Source organism: Pseudophryne corroboree, chromosome 3, assembly GCF_028390025.1.
Source record: "Pseudophryne corroboree isolate aPseCor3 chromosome 3, aPseCor3.hap2, whole genome shotgun sequence".
Classification (NCBI taxonomy): domain Eukaryota; kingdom Metazoa; phylum Chordata; class Amphibia; order Anura; family Myobatrachidae; genus Pseudophryne; species Pseudophryne corroboree.
Genome location: NC_086446.1, coordinates 222,843,717 through 222,867,273, shown reverse-complemented (window position 1 = coordinate 222,867,273; position 23,557 = coordinate 222,843,717). Strand labels below are relative to the sequence as shown.

Below are 23,557 nucleotides of genomic sequence, written 5' to 3'. Positions count from 1 at the left end.
TATCAGACCCCTAGACATGTAAGTAACATGTAGAAGAACTGCCCGAAGGCGTGACCACGACAACCAGGGTAAAAGTCAATGATGTTTATTTATGACAAACTCCGTAACACAGCAGCAGTAAAAGAAAACATAAAAATCAGCAGAGGATAAATACAGTTCCTGGGTACTACAGGGTGGCAAGGGCCACAGGGCTCTGGTAGTGTGAGACAGTTCTTATCATCTTCTAGTTGGAAAGTCCTTACCAGGCCCGACTGTAGCAATGGAGATAGCCCAGGATCGTACCAGCTGGTGTTCCAGGAAAAGCTGGGCTGCTGTGGATAAAACGGCTGCTGTGGGTACTGGCTGGAACCAGACTGATGTTGGCACGGAGTGGATACTGGCTGGAACCAGTTAAATAATAAATGTAGTTTGAGAGCGATGAAATATGAAGTGATGTTTGGAGCTTGAGAGCGATGAAATTATAATGCCGGTGATAAATGATAATCTGCAGAAAAGGGTACCGGCACTTTAAGAAGAGCTGACCTCTGCTGGAAGCTGGATGCTGAAAGCAGGTGGATCAGTAGCTGGAAGCAGATGAATCCAAATGGATAGGAGAGTCAGGCTACACCGCAGGTGGAATGCTGGTGCGGGTCTCTTTAGTGGAAGTGTGGAGATAGGAGCTGGAACCTGGAAAACAACCACAGGAGAGAGACAAACTGGAACTAGGTTTGACAACCAAAGCACTGACGCCTTCCTTGCTCAGGCACAGAATATTTATACCTGCAGCAAGGAAGGGATTGGCTAGGCAATTATGCAGATTAACAATGCAGACAGCAGATTGGTGGAAATGAACAGATGACAGAATCCAAGATGGCTGCGCCCATGCAGACACTTGGAGGGAAGTTTGGTTTGTAATCCATGTGGGAATTAAAACAGCAATGGCGGCGCCGGCCACAGGAGACAGGAGACGCCAGACTGATAAGTGCACATCTAAACCACGCGGGCACAGCGGAGGCCGCGGCTGACGTAATCGCCACTCTGACACTCTGCATGCAGAAACTCAGGGACAGCGGCGGAGGCCGCGGGAGACGCCATTCCGGATGTAACATGGCGCCGCGGTGACCGCGTCTCAGAGTGACAGGAGAGGAGGCAGGAATGTGGATATCAGTATAACAGATGGGATCCGGTCCTGGAACGCTGAGCCAGCCTTAGGAGGCATCTGAAGGGTAAGTAATGGCGTCCAGATACCCGGATCGTGACAGCACCCCCCCCTTTAGGAGTGGCCCCAGGACACTTCTTTGGCTTTTGAGGAAACTTGGAATGGAATCTCCGGACCAAGGCAGGAGCATGGACATCAGAAGCATTGGTCCATGAGCGTTCCTCAGGGCCGTAACCCTTCCAGTCAATAAGATACTGTAGTTGACCGTAACGGTGACGTGAGTCCAGGATCTTGGCCACTTCATACTCAACACCTCGTTGAGTTTGGACTTTCGGAGTTGGAGGAAGTGAGGAATGAAACCGATTCAGGATCAGCGGTTTCAACAGGGAAACATGGAATGTCCTGGGTATTTTTAAGAAGGGAGGTAACTGAAGTCTGTAAGCAACAGGATTGATGACTTGCTCAATTTTGAAAGGACCAATGTAGCGAGGTGCAAACTTCATACTGGGGACTCTTAACCTCAAATTCTTCGTGGATAACCATACCCGATCACCCACCTTGAGAGCAGGAACCGCTCTACGCTTCTTGTCCGCAAACTTCTTATACCTGAACGATGCCTTGAGCAGTGCTGCTCGTACACTCTTCCAGTTGTTTGCAAACTGATGCAAGGTGATATCCACTGCTGGAACAGAAGTTGCTGGGAGCGGTTGGAATTCAGGGACTTTAGGGTGGAATCCAAAGTTGGTGAAGAATGGTGTTGAAGAAGATGAGGAATGATACTGATTGTTATGACAGAACTCGGCCCAGGGAAGTAACTGAACCCAGTCATCTTGAGAGGAAGACACATAGATGCGGAGGAAGGCCTCCAAGTCCTGATTCACCCTCTCAGTTTGACCATTGGTCTGAGGATGGTAAGCCGTGGAAAACTTTAGTTTGACTTGGAGGACTTGACATAAACTTCGCCAGAATTTGGCTGTGAATTGAACTCCTCGACCTGAGATAATTTCTTCAGGCAGACCGTGGAGTCGGAAGATCTCTTGTATGAACACTTGAGCCAACTTGGAAGCTGACGGAAGACCGGTGAGAGGAATGAAGTGTGCCATCTTGGTGAACCGGTCAACTACCACCCAGATGGTATTGAACTTGTTGCACATGGGTAAGTCTGTAATGAAATCCATCGACAAATGGGTCCATGGTCGACGGGGAACGGATAGTGGAACCAGTTGCCCCGCAGGCGACTGGCGGGAGACTTTATGTTGGGCACACTTTGGGCAAGATGCAATAAACTCCATGACGTCCTTTCTCAGAGTTGGCCACCAATAGGACCTAGAGATAAACTCCAGGGTTTTTTGGATACCTGTATGTCCGGCAAAACGGGAAGCATGGGCCCAATGCATGAGCTTCTTCCTCAGTACCGGCATCACAAAACTTTTCCCTAGTGGGGGCGTAGAGTCCATCCCTACCGTGGAGAATGCCAACGGATTGATAATAGGATGCTTGTCTGAAGACTCTGACTCATTTTCTTGCTCCCATGAGCGGGAAAGGGCATCGGCCTTGCGATTCTGAGAGCCCGGACAGAACTGGAGTTTAAAGTCGAACCTGGAAAAGAAAAGTGCCCATCTGGCCTGACGAGGGTTGAGACATTGTGCGCCTTTCAGATATAAAAGGTTCTTGTGGTCTGTAAGTATGGTGAATGAATGAGAAGCTCCCTCCAACAGATATCTCCACTCCTCTAGAGCGAGCTTGATGGCTAGCAACTCCTGGTCGCCAATGGCATAGTTGTGCTCCGCTGGGGAGAACTTCCGAGAGAAGAAACTGCAAGGATGTAAATGGCCATCTTTAGCCCTCTGAGATAACACCGCTCCTACTCCAACGGAGGAGGCATCCACCTCTAAGATGAAAGGAGAGTCGATGTCGGGCTGTTTCAGAACTGGTGCAGAGATGAACCGTTGTTTTAAGAGATGAAAAGCTTGCGTAGCTTCTTCAGACCACTTGGACGGGTTAGCACCCTTCTTAGTTAAAGCAGTAATAGGCGCCACAATGGTGGAAAAGTCTCGTATAAACTTTCTGTAATAATTGGCGAACCCTAAGAACCTCTGGACCCCTTTGAGTGTTAAGGGTATCGGCCAATTCTGGATTGCTTGTAGTTTCTCAGGATCCATCTCTAGTCCGGAACCGGATACAATGTAACCTAGAAACGGAATGGACTTGACTTCAAAGACGCATTTCTCTAATTTGCAATAGAGATGATTGACACGGAGACGGGACAGAACCTCTTTTACCCAAAAACGATGTTCCTCTAAATTGTTGGCAAAAATGAGGATATCATCTAGATAGACCACGACATGACAGTATAAAATGTCTCTGAAGATCTCATTGACAAAATGCTGGAAGACAGCTGGAGCATTGCTCAATCCGAAGGGCATGACGAGGTACTCATAATGTCCGTCACGGGTGTTAAAGGCGGTCTTCCACTCGTCACCCTCACGGATCCGGATGAGATTGTATGCACCTCTCAAGTCCAGCTTTGTAAAGATGGTAGCTCCGCTGACTCTATCAAAGAGCTCAGTAATCAGGGGTAGTGGATAGCGGTTCTTGATGGTAATGTCGTTCAGACCTCTGTAGTCAATGCACGGCCGCAGACCACCATCTTTTTTCTTTACGAAAAAGAAGCCTGCGCCGGCTGGAGAAGAGGAAGGTCGAATGAACCCCTTTGCTAGGTTCTCTTTAATGTATTCCTCCATGGAATGTGTCTCAGGCAGAGACCACGGGTAAGTTCGGCCTCGAGGTGGAACCTTCCCTGGAACGAGATCAATCGGGCAGTCCCATTCTCTATGAGGAGGAAGGATATCAGCAGAGGCTTTACTGAACACATCCGTGAAATCTTGATATGGAGGAGGTGGAACATCAGACGACCTGGGGGAGGAAGAACAGACAGGCAATACTTTAAACAAACATGTCTCAGCACAGGAGGGACCCCATGCCAGAATCTGCATAGTCGTCCAATCAATAGATGGATTGTGAAGACGGAGCCATGGAAGGCCCAGGACCACAGGATGTGTGGCTCTTGGAATCACTAAAAAAGAAATAAATTCAGAATGAAGAACTCCCACTCTCAGACGAACTGGTAGAGTCCTTAGAGAAATAACTGCATCAAAAATCTTGCTGCCATCCACGGCAGTTAAGGAAATGGACGAAGGAAGTCTCTCGGTGGGTAGGGACCACTGTTTAACATAGGCTTCGGTAATAAAGTTCCCAGCTGCTCCGGAATCAAGGAGGGCAATGACGTTCCGGTAACGTTGAGCAATTTGGAGCGACACTGGGAGATTACAATCATGAGGAGATGGAGAGGAGATCATTACTCCTAGCCGGCCCTCTCCTGGGCGAGCTAGGGTTTGGAGTTTTCCCGGACGTTCGGGACAGGCATTGATGGTGTGAGACGGAGCTGCACAGTAAAGACAAAGAGACTCAGAGAGACGTCTTCGGCGCTCAGCAGGAGTTAAACGGGAACGGCCAATTTGCATGGGCTCGTCTTTAGATGGTGACAGTTGGCGAGGAGGAGGAGCAGAAGATTTTGGAGCAGATGATCTTCCACGCTCAGTTGCTCTCTCTCTGAAACGTAAATCAACTTTCGTGCAGAGTGAGATTAGCTCATCTAACTTGGAAGGTAAGTCTCTGGTAGCTAACTCATCTTTAATACGCTCAGATAAGCCATGCCAGAATGCAGCATACAGGGCCTCGTCGTTCCATGCCAGTTCGGATGCCAGGATCTGGAACTGTATAAGATATTGTCCTACAGTACGTGATCCCTGGCGTAAACGGAGAATCTCAGATGAAGCTGAAGTTACCCGGCCTGGCTCGTCGAAGATACGCCTGAATGTTGACACGAATGCAGTGTAGGAGGATAGCAGGGTGTCGGACCTCTCCCATAACGGTGATGCCCAATCAAGGGCTGAGCCACTGAGAAGAGAGATAATGTAGGCAATTTTTGTACGGTCACTGGGAAAATTGCCAGGTTGTAGCTCAAACTGAATCTCACACTGGTTGAGAAATCCCCTGCAGAATCTTGGAGATCCGTCAAATTTTGCTGGCGTTGGAAGATGAAGACGTGGAGCAGAAATGGGTAAGGTGGGTGGGGTTATAGCTGGAGTCACTGTGGTTGACGCACCGGACGCGTCTGATCCACGGAGGGTTGTCTGAATCCCATCCAGCCGAGTAGAGAGATCCTGGAGACAGCGGATGATGTGGCCCTGTGCAGCCTCCTGATGTTCAAGTCGGGCTGCCAGTTCTTGCATCGGCCTGGCCGCTTGATCCTGGTCTCCGGCTGGATTCATATGGTCAGTGCTTACTGTCACAACTGAGGGCCTGAGCTGACGGGAGGCAGCCTCAGTTGTAGGGGCTGAGATGTAACGGAACCTGGGAGGTTGTATCAGACCCCTAGACATGTAAGTAACATGTAGAAGAACTGCCCGAAGGCGTGACCACGACAACCAGGGTAAAAGTCAATGATGTTTATTTATGACAAACTCCGTAACACAGCAGCAGTAAAAGAAAACATAAAAATCAGCAGAGGATAAATACAGTTCCTGGGTACTACAGGGTGGCAAGGGCCACAGGGCTCTGGTAGTGTGAGACAGTTCTTATCATCTTCTAGTTGGAAAGTCCTTACCAGGCCCGACTGTAGCAATGGAGATAGCCCAGGATCGTACCAGCTGGTGTTCCAGGAAAAGCTGGGCTGCTGTGGATAAAACGGCTGCTGTGGGTACTGGCTGGAACCAGACTGATGTTGGCACGGAGTGGATACTGGCTGGAACCAGTTAAATAATAAATGTAGTTTGAGAGCGATGAAATATGAAGTGATGTTTGGAGCTTGAGAGCGATGAAATTATAATGCCGGTGATAAATGATAATCTGCAGAAAAGGGTACCGGCACTTTAAGAAGAGCTGACCTCTGCTGGAAGCTGGATGCTGAAAGCAGGTGGATCAGTAGCTGGAAGCAGATGAATCCAAATGGATAGGAGAGTCAGGCTACACCGCAGGTGGAATGCTGGTGCGGGTTTCTTTAGTGGTAGTGTGGAGATAGGAGCTGGAACCTGGAAAACAACCACAGGAGAGAGACAAACTGGAACTAGGTTTGACAACCAAAGCACTGACGCCTTCCTTGCTCAGGCACAGAATATTTATACCTGCAGCAAGGAAGGGATTGGCTAGGCAATTATGCAGATTAACAATGCAGACAGCAGATTGGTGGAAATGAACAGATGACAGAATCCAAGATGGCTGCGCCCATGCAGACACTTGGAGGGAAGTTTGGTTTGTAATCCATGTGGGAATTAAAACAGCAATGGCGGCGCCGGCCACAGGAGACGCCAGACTGATAAGTGCACACCTAAACCACGCGGGCACAGCGGAGGCCGCGGCTGACGTAATCGCCACTCTGACACTCTGCATGCAGAAACTCAGGGACAGCGGCGGAGGCCGCGGGAGACGCCATTCCGGATGTAACATGGCGCCGCGGTGACCGCGTCTCAGAGTGACAGGAGAGGAGGCAGGAATGTGGATATCAGTATAACAGATGGGATCCGGTCCTGGAACGCTGAGCCAGCCTTAGGAGGCATCTGAAGGGTAAGTAATGGCGTCCAGATACCCGGATCGTGACACTATACCAGCAATTGCCTCCAGAAAGTACACAGGAACCTGTGATGGTGGATTCCGGTGGGGACAAATTAATACTCTGTGAGGAGGAGGATGTACACAGTGAAAGGGGTGAGGAATCGGAGAATGAGGATGAGGTCGACATCTTGCCTCTGTAGAACCAGTTTGTGCAAGGAGAGATTGATTGCTTCTTTTTTGGTGGGGTCCCAAACAAACCAGTCATTTCAGCCACAGTCATGTGGCAGACCCTTTCGCTATAATGATTGGTTTGTTAAAGTGTGCATGTCCTGTTTATACAACATAAGGGTGGGTGGGAGGGCCCAAGGACAATTCCATCTTGCACCTCTTTTTCTTCTTTGCATCATGTGCTGTTTCGGGACTAGTTTTTTTAAGTGCCCTCCTGTCTGTAACTGCAGTGCCACTCCTAGATGGGCCAGGTGTTTGTGCCGCACACTTGTGTCGCTTAGCTTAGTCATACAGCCACCTCGGTGCAACTTTTAGGCCTAAAAACAATATTGTGAGGTGTTCAGAATAGACTGGAAATGAGTGGAAATGAATGTTATTGAGGTTAATAATACCGTAGGAGCAAAATTACGCCCAAATTCTGTGATTTTAGCTGTTTTTATGTTTAAAAAAAAACAATCATCCATATCCAAAACCAAAACCAAAACACGAAAGGTTGGTTTTGGCAAAACCAAGCCAAAACCAAAATACGAAAGTGGAATTAGAACCAAAACCGAAAACACGAAAAGTGCCAGCCGCACATCTCTATACAAAATATTAAAAAGAAATACTGGACTTCTTGGTTCTTTGAGTAATTTCTCATGTGTTTGTCTCCTCTGTAATAGAACAGGTGGCAGCAGTGGCTGGAGGTGTGGTTGGGGTGGCCCTGCTGTTGCTACTGATTGGAATTGGGGTCTACATCTTATGGCGGAAGAGGTGCATTGTCCCTTCGTATGAGGAGCTGCTTAATGTAACGACACCGACACACTCGCACAACAATGGGGTGGACCACGGAATGTCATCCTCCTTAGGTTATGCCAAGGACTCGGGGTGAGGCACTTCTCTGTGATCCTACTGAGGTTTGTCACATGCACATATTGCTGTACATTTACTCTGAGCACAAATATAACGTATCACTGTCTACATGACACATAGCTCATATGTGTATCAAAGATGGAACAAATACTTGGCACAGGTCATATGAATATTGTTTATTTTTCATTATCAAAAACAATAAAAACGTAATGCTATTAATATATGTAAATGTTTAACAGAACATGCTAGATTTAATATATTTGCTTTGTCTGCATTTGTGCAATAATAATTATGCCCATTTTACAGTGACTGGATTACCCAGGTTATTGCCATGTTGATCTGGGTCGGAGCTCAGTGTAAACGGGTCCAGAAAAAAATAACCTGGATCCTGTGACCCAGCAATCCAGCCCGGGAATCTACAAGGGTTGAACACGTATAGGTCCTGGGTCCAGTGGCAGTGTAAATGAGTTATTTGACCCGGGTAACACAGAAAGATGGTGATTGGAGCTTCTGGGACGCTGGCAGAAGATGTCATCTGTCCAGGGGTTAACGTGGGAAGGGGGGGGGGGGGGACACAACGACAAGGTGGAACTGAGTTTCACCACGTCGTTGTTGTAGATGGAACTACTGTAGTTCCACTTCCTCTAACGGCCTTGCACAGTAATTCCATAATGTGTATAAGCGTTACCACTGTGTAGCATAATGTGAATAAAGGGCGCTGCTGTGTGTGGTAACATCAATAAGGGGCACTACTGTGTGGTGTAATATAAATAAGATGCACTACATACGGTGTAATGGAAATAAGATTGTGCTACTGTGTGGTGTCATTTGAATTGGTGGTACTATTGTGAGACCATTTTCTCTTTATAAAATATGGGAGGTAATGCACAAATTTATAGCTTGCAGGGAGATGCTGAACACTCTAGCACTTGCCCTGGCTCTGCATAATGGGAGGCAGAGTGGGTGGAAGGAGGGTAGGGGAGGCAGGTGGCAGGGGAAATGAGTTCCACCACCTCTTCTGGACCACTTTAAGCCCTGCATCTGTCAGTGCCCTGCAGAGAGACAGCACATGCGGCCATCGCTGGTAAACAGATACAGCCTGCCTAACCTTCTGCAGCCTGATCTGCAGCCACAGCCTGACCTGCAGCTTGAGCCTCACCTTGAACTGCAGCCAGTAACGCAGCCTGACCCTCAACCTGTCACCCTAAACTGCAGCCTGACCCTCATTGCTGCAATGCTGTGTGCTTTCTCCACTACTCCCTTTTGTTGCCTTTTGTCACCTCATCTTTGTCAGCCCTTAAAAAAGTCCATAGGGACTTTAGTGACATCCATAGGTAAAAGCAGGGCTGACCCAGGTTCAGTGTAAATGGGGAAAACCCAGGAACAATCCGGGTCGAAGTGCAGTGTAAACGGAGTCTGGATCCGGGTCCGACCCGGGATTGACCCATGTTCAAATTCCCATGTCGAACTCGGGATTTTGGTGTAAAAGTGATATTAGGACCGAATGTACTAAGCCATAAAAAGTGATAAAGTGGAGAGTGATAAAGTACCAGCCAATCAGCTCCTAACTGCCATGTCACAGGCTGTGTTTGAAAAATGACTGTTAGGAGCTGGTTGGCTGGTCCTTTATCACCGTGAACTTTATCACTTTTCAAGGCTTAGTACATCTCCCCCTTGGTACATCTGGCCATCACTGAGTTTTGCCTTAGATTCTGCTTGCTTTGCCAAGACAGTAACTTTCTATTACAGGTGATGTCAGGGAGGGTTTGCTCCCAAACTACAGGGCACTATAGATAGAAACCTTATAGTTCTTCTAGATAACAAGCAAGAGGGTTCCGTGTTACTTTAGTTTTGCCTGTGATTGTTCTTTAACAGCCATACCAAACATGTCAATATACATCTATGAATAGGTGTTTATTTATACAATGCCTACATAATGAAATGCTTCACTTCACTCAAAATATTTAATCATTAATATTAGTTCCTGTCCCAGAGGAGCTTACCATCTATGGGGGTAATTCAGAACTGATTGCTAGGTTGCATTTTCGCACAGCAGGCGATCAAGTCCAAACTGCGCATGCGTATGCACCGCAATGCGCAGGTGCATCGCACGGGTACAAAGCGGATCGCCGCTCAGCGATGGGTTTGTGCGATGGAGGCATTCGCACGGGCGATTGCAAGGAGACTGACAGGAAGAGGGCATTTGTGGGTGGCAACTGACCACTTTCAGGGAGTGCCTGAAAAAACGCAGACGTGTCCATGTGTTTGCAGGGAGGGTTCCAGACATCAATTCTGGACCCGGACAGGCTGATGTGAACGCAGCGGCTGAGTAAGTCCTGGGCTGCGCAGAGACTGCACAAAATCTGTTTGTACAGCTCTGCTACACATGCATTCACATACTTGCACAGCTAAAATACACTCCCCACGTAGGCGGCCACTATCTGATCGCAGTATTGCAAAATTTGCTTGCTAGGTATCAAGTCTAAATTAGGCATACTTGCCTACTCTCCCGGAATGGCCGGGAGGCTCCCGAAAATCGGGTGACCCTCCAAGCCCCCCGGAAGAGCAGGCAAGTCTCCCGATTCGCGGGGTCCTCCTGCCCGTCCGCCCACTTAGTGTGTAAAGTGGGCGGTCCGGGCAGTTGATGACGCGATTCTTGCTGAATCGCGTCATCATAGCCACGTCCCCTGCAGTGTAATGCCGGTGATCGCGGCATTACAGAGCGGGGTGCGTGGCTTAAAGGAGGTGTCATCGTGACTCCGCCCCATCCCGCCTCCGGCCCACCCCCTCATCCACGTCACAGCCTCCCCTGCCCGCCCTCTGAGCCGACCTGGCTGCTCTCTCTTGCAGAGAGCAGCCAGAATGTAGGTAAGCATGAAATTAGGCCACATATTCCCTAGCACACACCAGAAGCCAAAGAACTGATCAGTATGCTTTTGAGGTAAGCTCATTGAAATGCAGGGTGGGTGAACATACTAAAATCCCTCCATACCTGGTTAGAATTGGGCTTACCATGCTATGAGGGAGATGTACTAATCCTTATAAAATAATACAGTGGAGAGAGAGAAAGTACCAGCTAATCAGTTTCCTAACTGCCATGTTACAGGCTGTGTTTGAAAAATGACAGTCAGGAGCTGGTTGGCTGGTACTTTATCACTCTTTATCCATCTCCACTTTATCTTTTTTTAAGGCTTAATATATTTGGGCCTATATACTAAGCCAGAGGTTCTCAAACTCGGTCCTCGGGGGCACACACAGTGCATGTTTTGCAGGTAACCCAGCAGGTGCACAGGTGTATTAATTACTCACTGACACATTTTAAAAGGTCCACAGGTGGAGCTAATTATTTCACTTGCGATTCTGTGAGGAGACCTGCAAAACATGCACTGTGTGTGCCCCCGAGGACCGAGTTTGAGAACTTCTGTACTAAGCCATGGATGGAGATAAAGTACCAGCCAACCAGCTCCTAAGTGTAAACACTGGGCCAGATGTAATGACACCTGAGTCTGTCATGCCTTGTAAGTGATTGTCCCTTTAAAAAAACATCCGAGTTTGGCCGGTATCCCGCATGGCCGCCAAACTCAGACGTCATTACATCCGGCCCACAGTATGTAACATGGCAGTTAGGAGCTGATTGGCTGGTACTTTATCTCTCTCCACTTTATAAAGGCTTAGTACATCTGCCTCTATCCCTTTCAATCGGGCCACTTATGAATTACACAGGTTCCAGAGGCGTAGCTAGGGTTTTTGGAGCCCAGGGCAAGATGTAAAATGGCGCCCCCCCCCCAAAAAAAAAAAAAAAACAGCAAAAGAAACATGTGCACGCGCCAAAGGCATGCGCGCCGACAAAATGGGCGTGGCCACACACCAAAAGGGGTGTGTCCACACACCAGAAGGGGTGTGGCCACTGAAAATGGCCCACAGTGCCAGATACATTGCCCCACAGTGCCAGATACATTGCCCCACAGTGCCAGTTACATTGCCCCACAGTGCCAGTTACATTGCCCCACAGTGCCAGATACATGCCCCACTGTGCCGGTTACATGCCCCACAGTGCCGGATACATGCCCCACAGTGCCGGATACATTGCCCCACAGTGCCAGATACAATGCCCCACGGTGCCAGATACATTGCAAGATACATTGCCCCACAGTGCCATATACGTGCCCCACTGTGCTAGATACATGCCCCACTGTGCCAGATACATTGCCCCACAGTGCTGGTTACATGCACCACAGTGCCGGTTACATGCCCCACTGTGCCAGTTACATGCCCCACTGTGCCAGTTACATGCCCCACAGTGCCAGATACATGCCCCAAAGTGCCAGTTACATGCCCCACAGTGCCAGTTACATGCCCCACAGTGCCAGATACATTGCCCCACAGTGCCAGATACATGCCCCACTGTGCCAGATACATGCCCCACAGTGCCAGATACAATACCCCACAGTGCCAGATACATTGTCCCACAGTGCCAGATACATGCCCCACTGTGCCAGATACATGCCCCACAGTGCCAGATACATTGCCCCACAGTGCCAGATACAATGCCCCACTGTGCCAGTTACATGCCCCACAGTGCCAGTTACATGCCCCACAGTGCCAGATACATGCCCCACAGTGCCAGATACATGCCCCACAGTGCCAGTTACATGCCCCACAGTGCCAGATACATGCCCCACAGTGCCAGATACATGCCCCACAGTGCCAGTTACATGCCCCACAGTGCCAGATACATTGCCCCACAGTGCCAGATACATGCCCCACAGTGCCAGATACATGCCCCACAGTGCCAGATACATGCCCCACAGTGCCAGATACATTGCCAGATACATGCCCCACAGTGCCAGTTACATGCTCCACTGTGCTCCCCCGAGTGCCAGATGCATGCCCCACTGTGCTCCCCCGAGTGCCAGATACATGCCCCACTGTGCTCCCCCGAGTCCGTCCCCCCCGGTCACTCACCGGCGCCTGTTGTGTCTATGTGAGGGGAGGAGAGCGCAGCGCCTCTCCTTCCCCTCACCGCTCCAGGTCTCCGGCGGCTGTGTGGCGCCGGTTCGCCAGCCAATCAGAGCTCGCGGACCGGCAGCCAATCAGGAGCCGGTCCGCAAGCTCTGATTAGCTAACACCGCCGGAGACCGGACACACGCAGCGCTGCTAGTGCTGGCAGCGGCGGTGAGTGGAGGGAGAGACGCAGCGCTCTCCTCCCCTCACATTTCGGTGTCATGGGGCGAGTGGGGCATGATGCCCTGGCCGCCGGTGGCGCCCCCCTCTTCTGGGCCTGCCAAGGCGCCCAGGGCACGTGCCCCACTCTCCCTACCCTAGATACGCCTCTGACAGGTTCTCTAGCTGATTAAAACCAAGTGACATTTAGGATTGAAGTCAGCCAGCCACAGAACCTGTGTAATTCATGAGTGTCATGGTTTATATACATCAACAAAAGTGTAACAGTTACAGTAAATATAAATGTGCAATTAGGATAATACTTCAATTAGACTAGGCATAATCTGATGACACACACCTAATGCCAATTAAACTCAGCTTTGAACATAATTAGCCGAGACAGGTTTGCATTCAGGAAAGGAGGAAAAACTGAATTAAAATGTGCATTCAGGAAAGGAGGAAAAACTGAATTAAAATGTAATTTAAAGAATTGTTTCAATGTGCATAAACACATTTAGTATACATTTCTTCTGGTTTACTAGGTTGTTGTTGTTTTTTTTTGGGGGGGGGAAGAATCAATCTCTTATATTTACAGTTTTTTTAATCATACAAAGCATACAGTAGTAGTGCGAAATCAATTAATGATCTATGTTATGGTACTTATGGTACTGACACGATCAAAATGGCGCTTATTAGCAGAATGTTTTGTTTGTCAGGATCGCAGTCAACTTACACAGAATTACGGAAGATAACAATTAATTATCAGAGAGCGCATATAGCTATTTAGCTCAAATTTATTATATATATAAAATAACACACATATATACTAATTAATACAAATAAATATAAATATAAACTCATATACACATATAAATAAAAAATCAATAAATAAAAATCAATAAAAATGCCCCCTGCTGCAGCGGATACCTGGACGTTATTCTTATGTCCAGATTTGTAGTTGGTACAATTTTATTAATAGTTAAAGAGTCCTGAACGGTGTACCGTCTAATATAGGAACACTTTGTTGCCTGTTGTTTTTAACAGCTGTAGACGTTTTGTACTTGTTAATAGGTCTCCTTATATATCTAATAGCACCAGCTTCCCACTCCGTTAATTAATGTAGCTGAACGGCCAAGAATTTCAAGTGCTTATACTCCGGTATCTGTGTCAAATAGACCTTTTCATTCATTCCCACTGTGCTGATGGGCCATGATTGCAAATGTCCACTTTATACTCACAGCCAGGAGTATATCCTTTAGGTATCCGTGGACGGCCCCCGTTGCAGATCTCAGTCACAGTTGCAGGGAAACACCTTTGGCGAGGTGTACCGGAGAGTCACCACAGTCGACCAGCATGCAGACGGAAACGGCACCAAGGGATATTGCTTGCTCGTAAGCCGCTGATAACAGGAGGGACACTGATCTGAAGTAAGCCCCGGTCCGGGACACTGATCTGAAGGACCGGGGCTTACTTCAGATCAGTGTCCCTCCTGTTATCAGCGGCTTACGAGCAAGCAATATCCCTTGGTGCCGTTTCCGTCTGCATGCTGGTCGACTGTGGTGACTCTCCGGTACACCTCGCCAAAGGTGTTTCCCTGCAACTGTGACTGAGATCTGCAACGGGGGCCGTCCACGGATACCTAAAGGATATACTCCTGGCTGTGAGTATAAAGTGGACATTTGCAATCATGGCCCATCAGCACAGTGGGAATGAATGAAAAGGTCTATTTGACACAGATACCGGAGTATAAGCACTTGAAATTCTTGGCCGTTCAGCTACATTAATTAACGGAGTGGGAAGCTGGTGCTATTAGATATATAAGGAGACCTATTAACAAGTACAAAACGTCTACAGCTGTTAAAAACAACAGGCAACAAAGTGTTCCTATATTAGACGGTACACCGTTCAGGACTCTTTAACTATTAATAAAATTGTACCAACTACAAATCTGGACATAAGAATAACGTCCAGGTATCCGCTGCAGCAGGGGGCATTTTTATTGATTTTTATTTATTGATTTTTTATTTATATGTGTATATGAGTTTATATTTATATTTATTTGTATTAATTAGTATATATGTGTGTTATTTTATATATATAATAAATTTGAGCTAAATAGCTATATGCGCTCTCTGATAATTAATTGTTATCTTCCGTAATACGTTTTTATGTGGATAGGTCAGTACTGTCCGGTTGAGAGCAGCATAAGTTCAATCCATATGATCCATATTGTATAAATTAGGTGGTTTTGACGCGCTGGAATTATTTGTTTCTTCTTTCTAACTTACACAGAACAAAGAATTTCCCCTTGGCAATACCTGTCACTAGTCTAAGGCCTATTGGGATGGTTTTCTATATCAAACGACAAATCGTCTGCATCGTCTAGTACGTACCTGTTCCTGTGGGTCGTTAACAATATATTCTGGTTGGCTGTGCTGCACAGCCAACCAGAAGATATTGTCAACGATACCTTGCAGTGAGTACAGATGGCACAATATATCGGCTGGCTTATCGATTGGAAACACATCGCTCTGATGTGTACCCAACCTAACAGAGCTCACCTATATACTAGAATGGCCAGCATCGATTGTCTCACCCACTCGAACCATCACCTGTATAAATGAACATGTATAGAGTTGGTACAATAGGGTGCGCTTAAAGGTGAATCTAAAATGTGGCAAATTCAATCCCTTTGATGTGGAAATAATAAAAGTAATACTTCCCTTAATACTTCATATATGCACAAGGTCCTTTAGACAAATTCCATATGCAAGGAAACAGATAAAAAAGCATATAGTGTAGTATATTTATATAGGGAAGATTTAATACAATGGTCATTCAGATACAAATAAAACAAATACACATAAAAACTGAAAAGCCTTCTTCTTAAAATAATATTCACCCAAACGGAGGGTGATAAGGGTGGAGGATTACCAGAAAATAGTGTATAATGGGCGTTTCAGATGTAACCTTAGGGTAACTGGCTCCGGAACCTGGTTCCCTCGTCCACGTCACAATTGTCTGGTCAGCCTTTCCCCTGTCCGCAGTTCAACAAGTGCTCCACTCTCCTGCTGCTACGCGTTTCGGGATTAACCCTTCATCAGGCAGTGGGAGTGGAGTGTAAAGAAATCCTATTTATACCTTCAGCACCATTCATTTCTGGTTCAGGGGTCAAGCCTGAATCCAGATTGAAAATGCATAATAATTTTCAATATTGACTTCAAGATTTTAGGCAATTGCACTAATAACAAACATATAAGAGTAAAAGACAAACTTAAAACTTAAAAATCACATTATAAATCTCCAGGAAACTTGCGTCCCGGTTACCGGAAGTGACGCTCCCGTGACTTCCAGTTGCGGCCACGATTATTTATAGAGAATAGTCCTTATGCCGGGTTATATATGAACACAATAAGTCATAGTCTCAAGTCCTCCTTTACTGGAAGATCTATTGATAGTCTTTATGTCTCACAGGCTTGGTTCAAATCGCGTTTCCGTCCCGTGGAACGCATCTTGGAACACACCAACACTTCCGGTGACGCACTTCCTTAATCCTAACTTCATATTCAGAGTGGAACACAGCTCCCCTACTGTTAGTATAAGTGAATATACGATTAAGTAAACATAACATAAAGTATATGATGACATTTTAGATGGAATATGGGATAAACTGAGCTGTGGAATAATGAAAACACAAGTGATATGAATATATTAAGTAAAAACCTAAATAGATGGTATGAATCCATGAATAGAAGTGGAGAGCAACAGAGGTTAGAAAAAAAGGGGGAGAATACATAACTAGAGATGAAAACCCGTGTGATATGAATTTTGAGTGAAACCTAAGTAGATGGTATGAATACATGAAATAGATACTAGGAACAACTGGGGTTAAAAAAAAAGGGGGATTTAAAGGAACCATTTTAATTCAAAGTCTGCGTTAAGTCCGTAAGGAATGAGGCTCTTGATTTTATGAATCCATTTCATTTCACTTTTGGCCAATCTGGTTATTTCATCCCTATATCTCCAGTTGTTTTTAACATTTTCAATTGCTAGAAAACGAGTGATGTTTTCAGTTGAGCAGTTATGTTTTTCTTTGAAGTGATTTGATAGTGAGTGTGTAGTCAGCCCTTTTTTGATGTTGCGGAGGTGTTCACCCAGTCTAGTTTTTAAGGCTCTGCTGGTCCGGCCTATATAGACAAGGTTACAGCTACATTCAATCAAGTAAACTACATTAGTAGTATGGCACGTCATGAATTGTTGTAGCTTATATTTGTTGTTCTTTACTGTGAATTCTTCAAATTTGGATTGTTCTGATTTAATTTCTCGGCATGCTTGACACGTTCTGCATCTAAAGAAACCTTTATATCTTATAGGGTGATTATCATGATATGGTAGGGCACTTCTGGTAAGTTTATCCTTGAGGTTTGGCGCTTTTCTATACATGATTTTGGGTACTTGGGGTAAAGCTTCTTTGAGGACAGGATCTTTTAGCAGAAGATGCCAATGTCTTTGTACAATGGACTCCATTTTTTTATGCTGGTGGTTATACTGAGTGATGAAAGCAAACTGTGTCTTCGTATCATCCACTTTTTTTCTCTTAGAGCCTCCTAGTAGTTCCGTACGATCTTGCTGGAGGACTTCGTTTTTAAACTTTTCCAGTTTGTTTTCCTCATATCCCGAAACGCGTAGCAGCAGGAGAGTGGAGCACTTGTTGAACTGCGGACAGGGGAAAGGCTAACCAGACGATTGTGACGTGGACGAGGGAACCAGGTTCCGGAGCCAGTTACCCTAAGGTTACATCTGAAACGCTCACTATACACTCTTTTCTGGTAATCCTCCACCCTTATCACCCTCCGTTTGGGTGAATATTATTTTAAGAAGAAGGCTTTTCAGTTTTTATGTGTATTTGTTTTATTTGTATCTGAATGACCATTGTATTAAATCTTCCCTATATAAATATACTACACTATATGCTTTTTTATCTGTTTCCTTGCATATGGAATTTGTCTAAAGGACCTTGTGCATATATGAAGTATTAAGGGAAGTATTACTTTTATTATTTCCACATCAAAGGGATTGAATTTGCCACATTTTAGATTCACCTTTAAGCGCACCCTATTGTACCAACTCTATACATGTTCACATATACACTTTGGTAAAAGGGATTACCATCGGTGCAAAGGGGGTAGCTGCTTTGGTTCAGATTTGTCGCCATATTAGCTCTCTATACTTTCTATACAAAACATCACCTGTATAAAGCCTAAACTCCACCCACATCCAGCAGTTTCCTCTTTTCCTATATAAAGGAGAATATTACATTGTCCTTAAATATCCAGCATAATCACTATGGGTTTCCACAGTTTATTCATGACCCTTTGAATGGTGGTTAAGGTGTTGTGTAAACCAAATGGAAGCACCTTATACTGTTACTAGTTATCAGCCCGTTATAATGACAGAACAACATAAAAATAATGTCAGCGCCAGCGACTGTGCGCACCCAAATGGAGCAATTCTTGATTTCCCCCACTAGAGGTGAGGAGCAGCGTTAGCCTTTTGTAAATAGGTTTATCCAAAGGGAGTGCTAAAGGCAGTCTTTGGCTTAGCTGCCTGTGTGTGGGGTATTTGCCAGAATACTTTTGTCAGACCAGAGGTGGTTAAGCCTTTCTATTGGCTAAGTTTTCAACTAGTTCATCCACCTAGGTTCATGTGTGCATCAAAAGCATAAAATGCTATTCAAGTTTATGAAGTTATTGTAATAAATGTATGGTCCCATTTGGTTTCAGAACCAACAACATTGACCGAGACAATTTGCTTGAGTACTTCTCAGTTTCCTCTATCTAAATCCTTTTATCAATCTCCTCTTTTGCACCTATTCATCTAATTTAGCCTCTGTTATTTGGTTTGGGTTCTGGTTTGCAACTACACCTAGGGTAACAATGTCTTGTCGTACTATAAGTTAGTTTGCCTTAGAATAGTAAAAAAGACCGCTCCATTCTGGCATACCATTTATTCAGCTTGGTCTCTTTGGTGGACAAGTTGGACCCTAAGCAGGGGCAGATTTAGGGATGAGGGCACCCCTAGGCACATCAGTAAGACCACCCCACCCACTCCCACCCCTCGCGCGTCATTTCACTCTTTTCATTTATTGTTTATAAGCTCTCATTTGATGATAGACAATTTAATAGAATAATAAAAAAGCCACTGACAGTTTTTCATTTTTAATTACTGTATGTATACATATTTACTAAGTAGGACAGCTTACACAGGCAGTTTGTGCATTTACACTCATTCAAGATGGCATATGGTACAGTACAGTGGAAATATTTAGTAGTTACTGGTACATTTTGGGATGACCGTACCAACACAAGCATCCAAGTGCTGCCCCTAGGCTCATGCCTCATGTGCCTAATGCGAAATTTGCCACTGACCCTAAGGGAACCTTAGGTTCACCCTCTCCAGTTCTAACTACCACAGTTGCTGGGTTGTAGAGCGGCCAATATTGGCATAAAATTCGGTGGTATTGAATCCCAGGATTCGTACCAATGCTTTCTTTTTAATGCCAGGCAGTGTCTGGCTCATCAGATGCTGCCCAGCTCCCACTGCTCCCGCCTGTGCATACTGCGCAGCATAACTTAGTGTTAGAGGTCATGCTACGCAGCATAGCACAAGCAGCACCGATGGCTGGAATGCCCGCACCTGCCACCTGCCGTCCAGATTTGCCAACAGCCGGACCCACCACCTGCCCCCCGGTCCCACTGACAGCACCGCCGCTTGCCGCCCAGACACACTGACAGCACCGCCGACATCCGGACTTGTGAAGGGTGAGTGTTTCTTTATTATTGCCAATCCCTGGTATCCAAGGAATCCCGAGTCCCAGGATTGAAAAAACAGCCCAGGATTGGCCTCCCTACTGGGTTGTTCTCTTGCCAGGACTGAAGGAGACCTGATTCAGTTTCCTTTTCCCAGTTTGACAGAATATATAATTTGCTGTTCCTTTGTACTTTGTTACCTATTGTGGGGCAGATATATCAAAGCTTGGAGAGAGATTAAGTGGAGCAAGATAAAGTAGCAACAAATCAGCTCCTGTCATTTTTTAGACAGAGCCTGTAGACTGACACATAGGAGCTGATTGGTTGGTACTTTATCTCTTTCCATTTCATCTCTCTACATGCTTTGATAAATCTCTGTGTCCTTGCCAGTGAGCAAAAAGCTTGCTGTCTTGTGTGGGAACTAACATTAAAACTTTGTGCCCTGATTGAAATGACTGTCCTATCATGTTTTGACATAGTCTTTCTTGCACTTTCCCTTGGTGTAGTTACCCCCAAAGGGTTACCTTTCCTTATCACTCTTGCATTTAGGCTATGAGCTGTTCCATTGAAGACTTTTTGGAGAGGGTCTCTCTTAACTCCCTGTGTGAGGGTCTCTCTCAGTACTGGTCTTACATCCTTATCATGCATCTCCATCTCTTTCCCTTCCAGTTTTTCCCTATACATGCTTGAGGAGGATTTTGTCAAAGATACGAAAATCATACGGCAAGATCAGAGGATATGGTAGCTTCCGCACTATGGTTGCTACCACCCTAACTACTTGTTCATTTACTGTAACCAATAAGAGGGTCCCAGTACAAACCCTAGTGGTTCCACAGTAAAAGTACTGGAGACCAGAGTACATTAAGATACCACTTTTATGCCCAAACCAACCAGGCTTAAGTCAACCAAACCAACCAGGATTTCCCTCATAATATTCAAATATGACACATGCTATAGTCCATGGGCTTCTGAAGCATGGAACTTTTCTTGCCCAGTTACTACCATTGCTGGCACCTTTTCCACCATGTCTCACACCTTTGGGTGTTCGAGTCAATAATGTTTTTGGGTTTTCACATAGCGCTGATTCAGCCCGGTCGCTGTCTCAATTTGGTCAAAATTGACTGATGATTGGGGAACTACACATGTTACCAGGGCTGCAGTGCATGTGTGCCAATGTCACTAGAACTCTGGACAAAGTGCGCTGTATACCACAGCTAGATTGACAAGCTGCAGGCATTTGGGGGAGGAGAACGGAAATGTTGCTCAAAACGGAGGTGTTTCTCCTCTATTTTGGAGGCATGCTCAAAGCCAGGGACTGTGTCTTTAGACCCAGATTCATGCACCCTCCGCTTTCTAACATTCACATGTTGGAGGCCTACTTGCATTGCAATATTACACTATTGTAGTGTTTCATATTTGTTTCTCATATATGGACAATTTCTTTGGCATCTACTGTTGGACAATCCGAAGTGCAAGTGAGATTGTTACAATTTATTGCATCCACTCCCACTATCAGCTACCTACTGTATGTATAAATACTAGTGATGAGCGGGTTCGGTTCCTCGGGATTCGAACACCCCCGAACTTCACCCATTTTACACGGTTCCGAGGCAGACTCGAATCTTCCCGCCTTGCTCGGTTAACCCGAGCGTGGCCGAACATCATCATCCCGCTGTCGGATTCTCGCGAGATTCGTATTCTATATAAGGAGCCGTGCGTCGCCGCCATTTTCACTCGTGCTTTGGAGATGATAGCGAGAGGACGTGGCTGCGTTCTCTCAGTTTCTGAGTTCAGTGTGCTGCAAATATCTGCTCAGTGTGCTGCAAATATCTGTGCTCAGTGTGCTTGCAAATATCTGTGCTCAGTGTGCTGAAAAAAACTACGTTCTCTGCCTGAAAAACGCTCCATATCTGTGCTGCATTGTAGTATATAGTAGGAGGACAGTGCAGAATGTTGCTGTGACCACCAGTATATATATAGCAGTACGGTACAGTAGTCCACTGCTCTACCTCTGTGTCGTCAAGTATACTATGCATCCATACCTGTGCTGCATTTTAGTTGTGCGCAGTATATAGTAGGAGGGGACAGTGCAGAATGTTGCTGTGACCACCAGTATATATATAGCAGTACGGTACAGTAGTCCATTGCTCTACCTCTGTGTCGTCAAGTATACTACAAAAGTTCAGTAAAATGACCCAAAAATCAAAATTAAAAGCGTCTGATGAGAAGCGTAAACTTGCCAATATGCCATTTACGACACAGAGTGGCAAGGAACGGCTGAGGCCCTGGCCTATGTTCATGGCTAGTGGTTCAGATTCACATGAGGATGGAAGCACTCATCCTCTCGCTAGAAAACTGCAGTGCCACTCCTAGATGGGCCAGGTGTTTGTGTCGGCCACTTGGGTCGCTTAGCTTAGCCACACAGCTACCTCATTGCACCTCTTTTTTTCTTTGCATCATGTGCTGTTTGGGGACTATTTTTTAAATCTGCCATCCTGTCTGACACTGCAGTGCCACTCCTAGATGGGCCAGGTGTTTGTGTCTGCCACATGGGTCGCTTAGCTTAGTCACACAGCTACCTCATTGCACCTCTTTTTTTCTTTGCATCATGTGCTGTTTGGGGACTATTTTTTAAATCTGCCATCCTGTCTGACACTGCAGTGCCACTCCTAGATGGGCCAGGTGTTTGTGACGGCCACTTGGGTCGCTTAGCTTAGCCATCCAGCGACCTCGGTGCAAATTTTACGACTAAAAATAATATTGTGAGGTGTGAGGTGTTCAGAATAGACTGGAAAAGAGTGGAAATTATGGTTATTGAGGTTAATAATACTATGGGATCAAAATGACCCCCAAATTCTATGATTTAAGCTGTTTTTGAGGGGTTTTTGTAAAAAAACACCCGAATCCAAAACACACCCGAATCCGACAAAAATTTTTCAGGGAGGTTTTGCCAAAACGCGTCCGAATCAAAAACACGGTCGTGGAACCGTATCCAAAACCAAAACACAAAACCTGAAATATTTCCGGTGCACATCACTATGTAACCTCAAAATTGCTTAAAAAGTTGTCGGAAGCAACAAAACAGGTGAAGCCATGTCCAACAGCTAGTTAATAATATATGTCTATTGTAGTTATTAAGGTATTGGTGGTCATTCCGAGTTGTTCGCTCGCTAGCTGCTTTTAGCAGCATTGCAAACGCTAGGCCGCCGCCCTCTGGGAGTGTATCTTAGCTTAGCAGAATAGCGAACGAAAGATTAGCAAAACTGCTACTAAATAATTCTTTGCAGTTTCTGAGTAGCTCCAGACCTACTCCTAGATTGCGATCACCTCAGTCCATTTAGTTCCTGGTTTGACGTCACAAACGCGCCCTGCGTTCGGCCAGCCACTCCCCCGTTTCTCCAGCCACTCCTGCGTTTTTACCTGGAACGCCTGCGTTTTTTAGCACACTCCCTTAAAACGGACAGTTTCCGCCCAGAAACACCCACTTCCTTTCAATCACACTACGATCACTCGAGCAATGAAAAAACGTCGCTCAAGCTTGTGTAAATCTACTAAGTTTTTAGGTAAATAACTAAGCGCATGCGTGCTGCGTACCATGCACATTTAGCAACAAATCGCAGCATAGCGAAAATCGGCAACGAGCGAACAACTCGGAATGACCACCTTTGTTCATTACAGCTCACAACACAAATTAACTCATGATTTTATACTGTAATTTTATTCTAATCAAGTGATTAAAGGGTCTATTCATGAA

General features: G+C 45.9%; 1 protein-coding gene across 2 annotated transcripts in view; it reads left to right on the top strand.

Moving 5' to 3' along the window:
* The window catches only part of LOC135057629 (synaptotagmin-15-like), a 127,787-nt gene that overhangs the window by 7,736 nt on the left and 96,494 nt on the right, over positions 1-23,557 (top strand). Inside the window, exon 2 of one of the 2 annotated variants that reach the window (XM_063963452.1) lies at positions 7,642-7,846. In XM_063963452.1, coding sequence (XP_063819522.1) covers positions 7,642-7,846 — 205 coding nt within the window. Of the gene's footprint in view, positions 1-7,641; positions 7,847-10,673; positions 10,773-23,557 lie in introns of those variants that run through there. The other variant, XM_063963453.1, reaches the window with a different exon arrangement.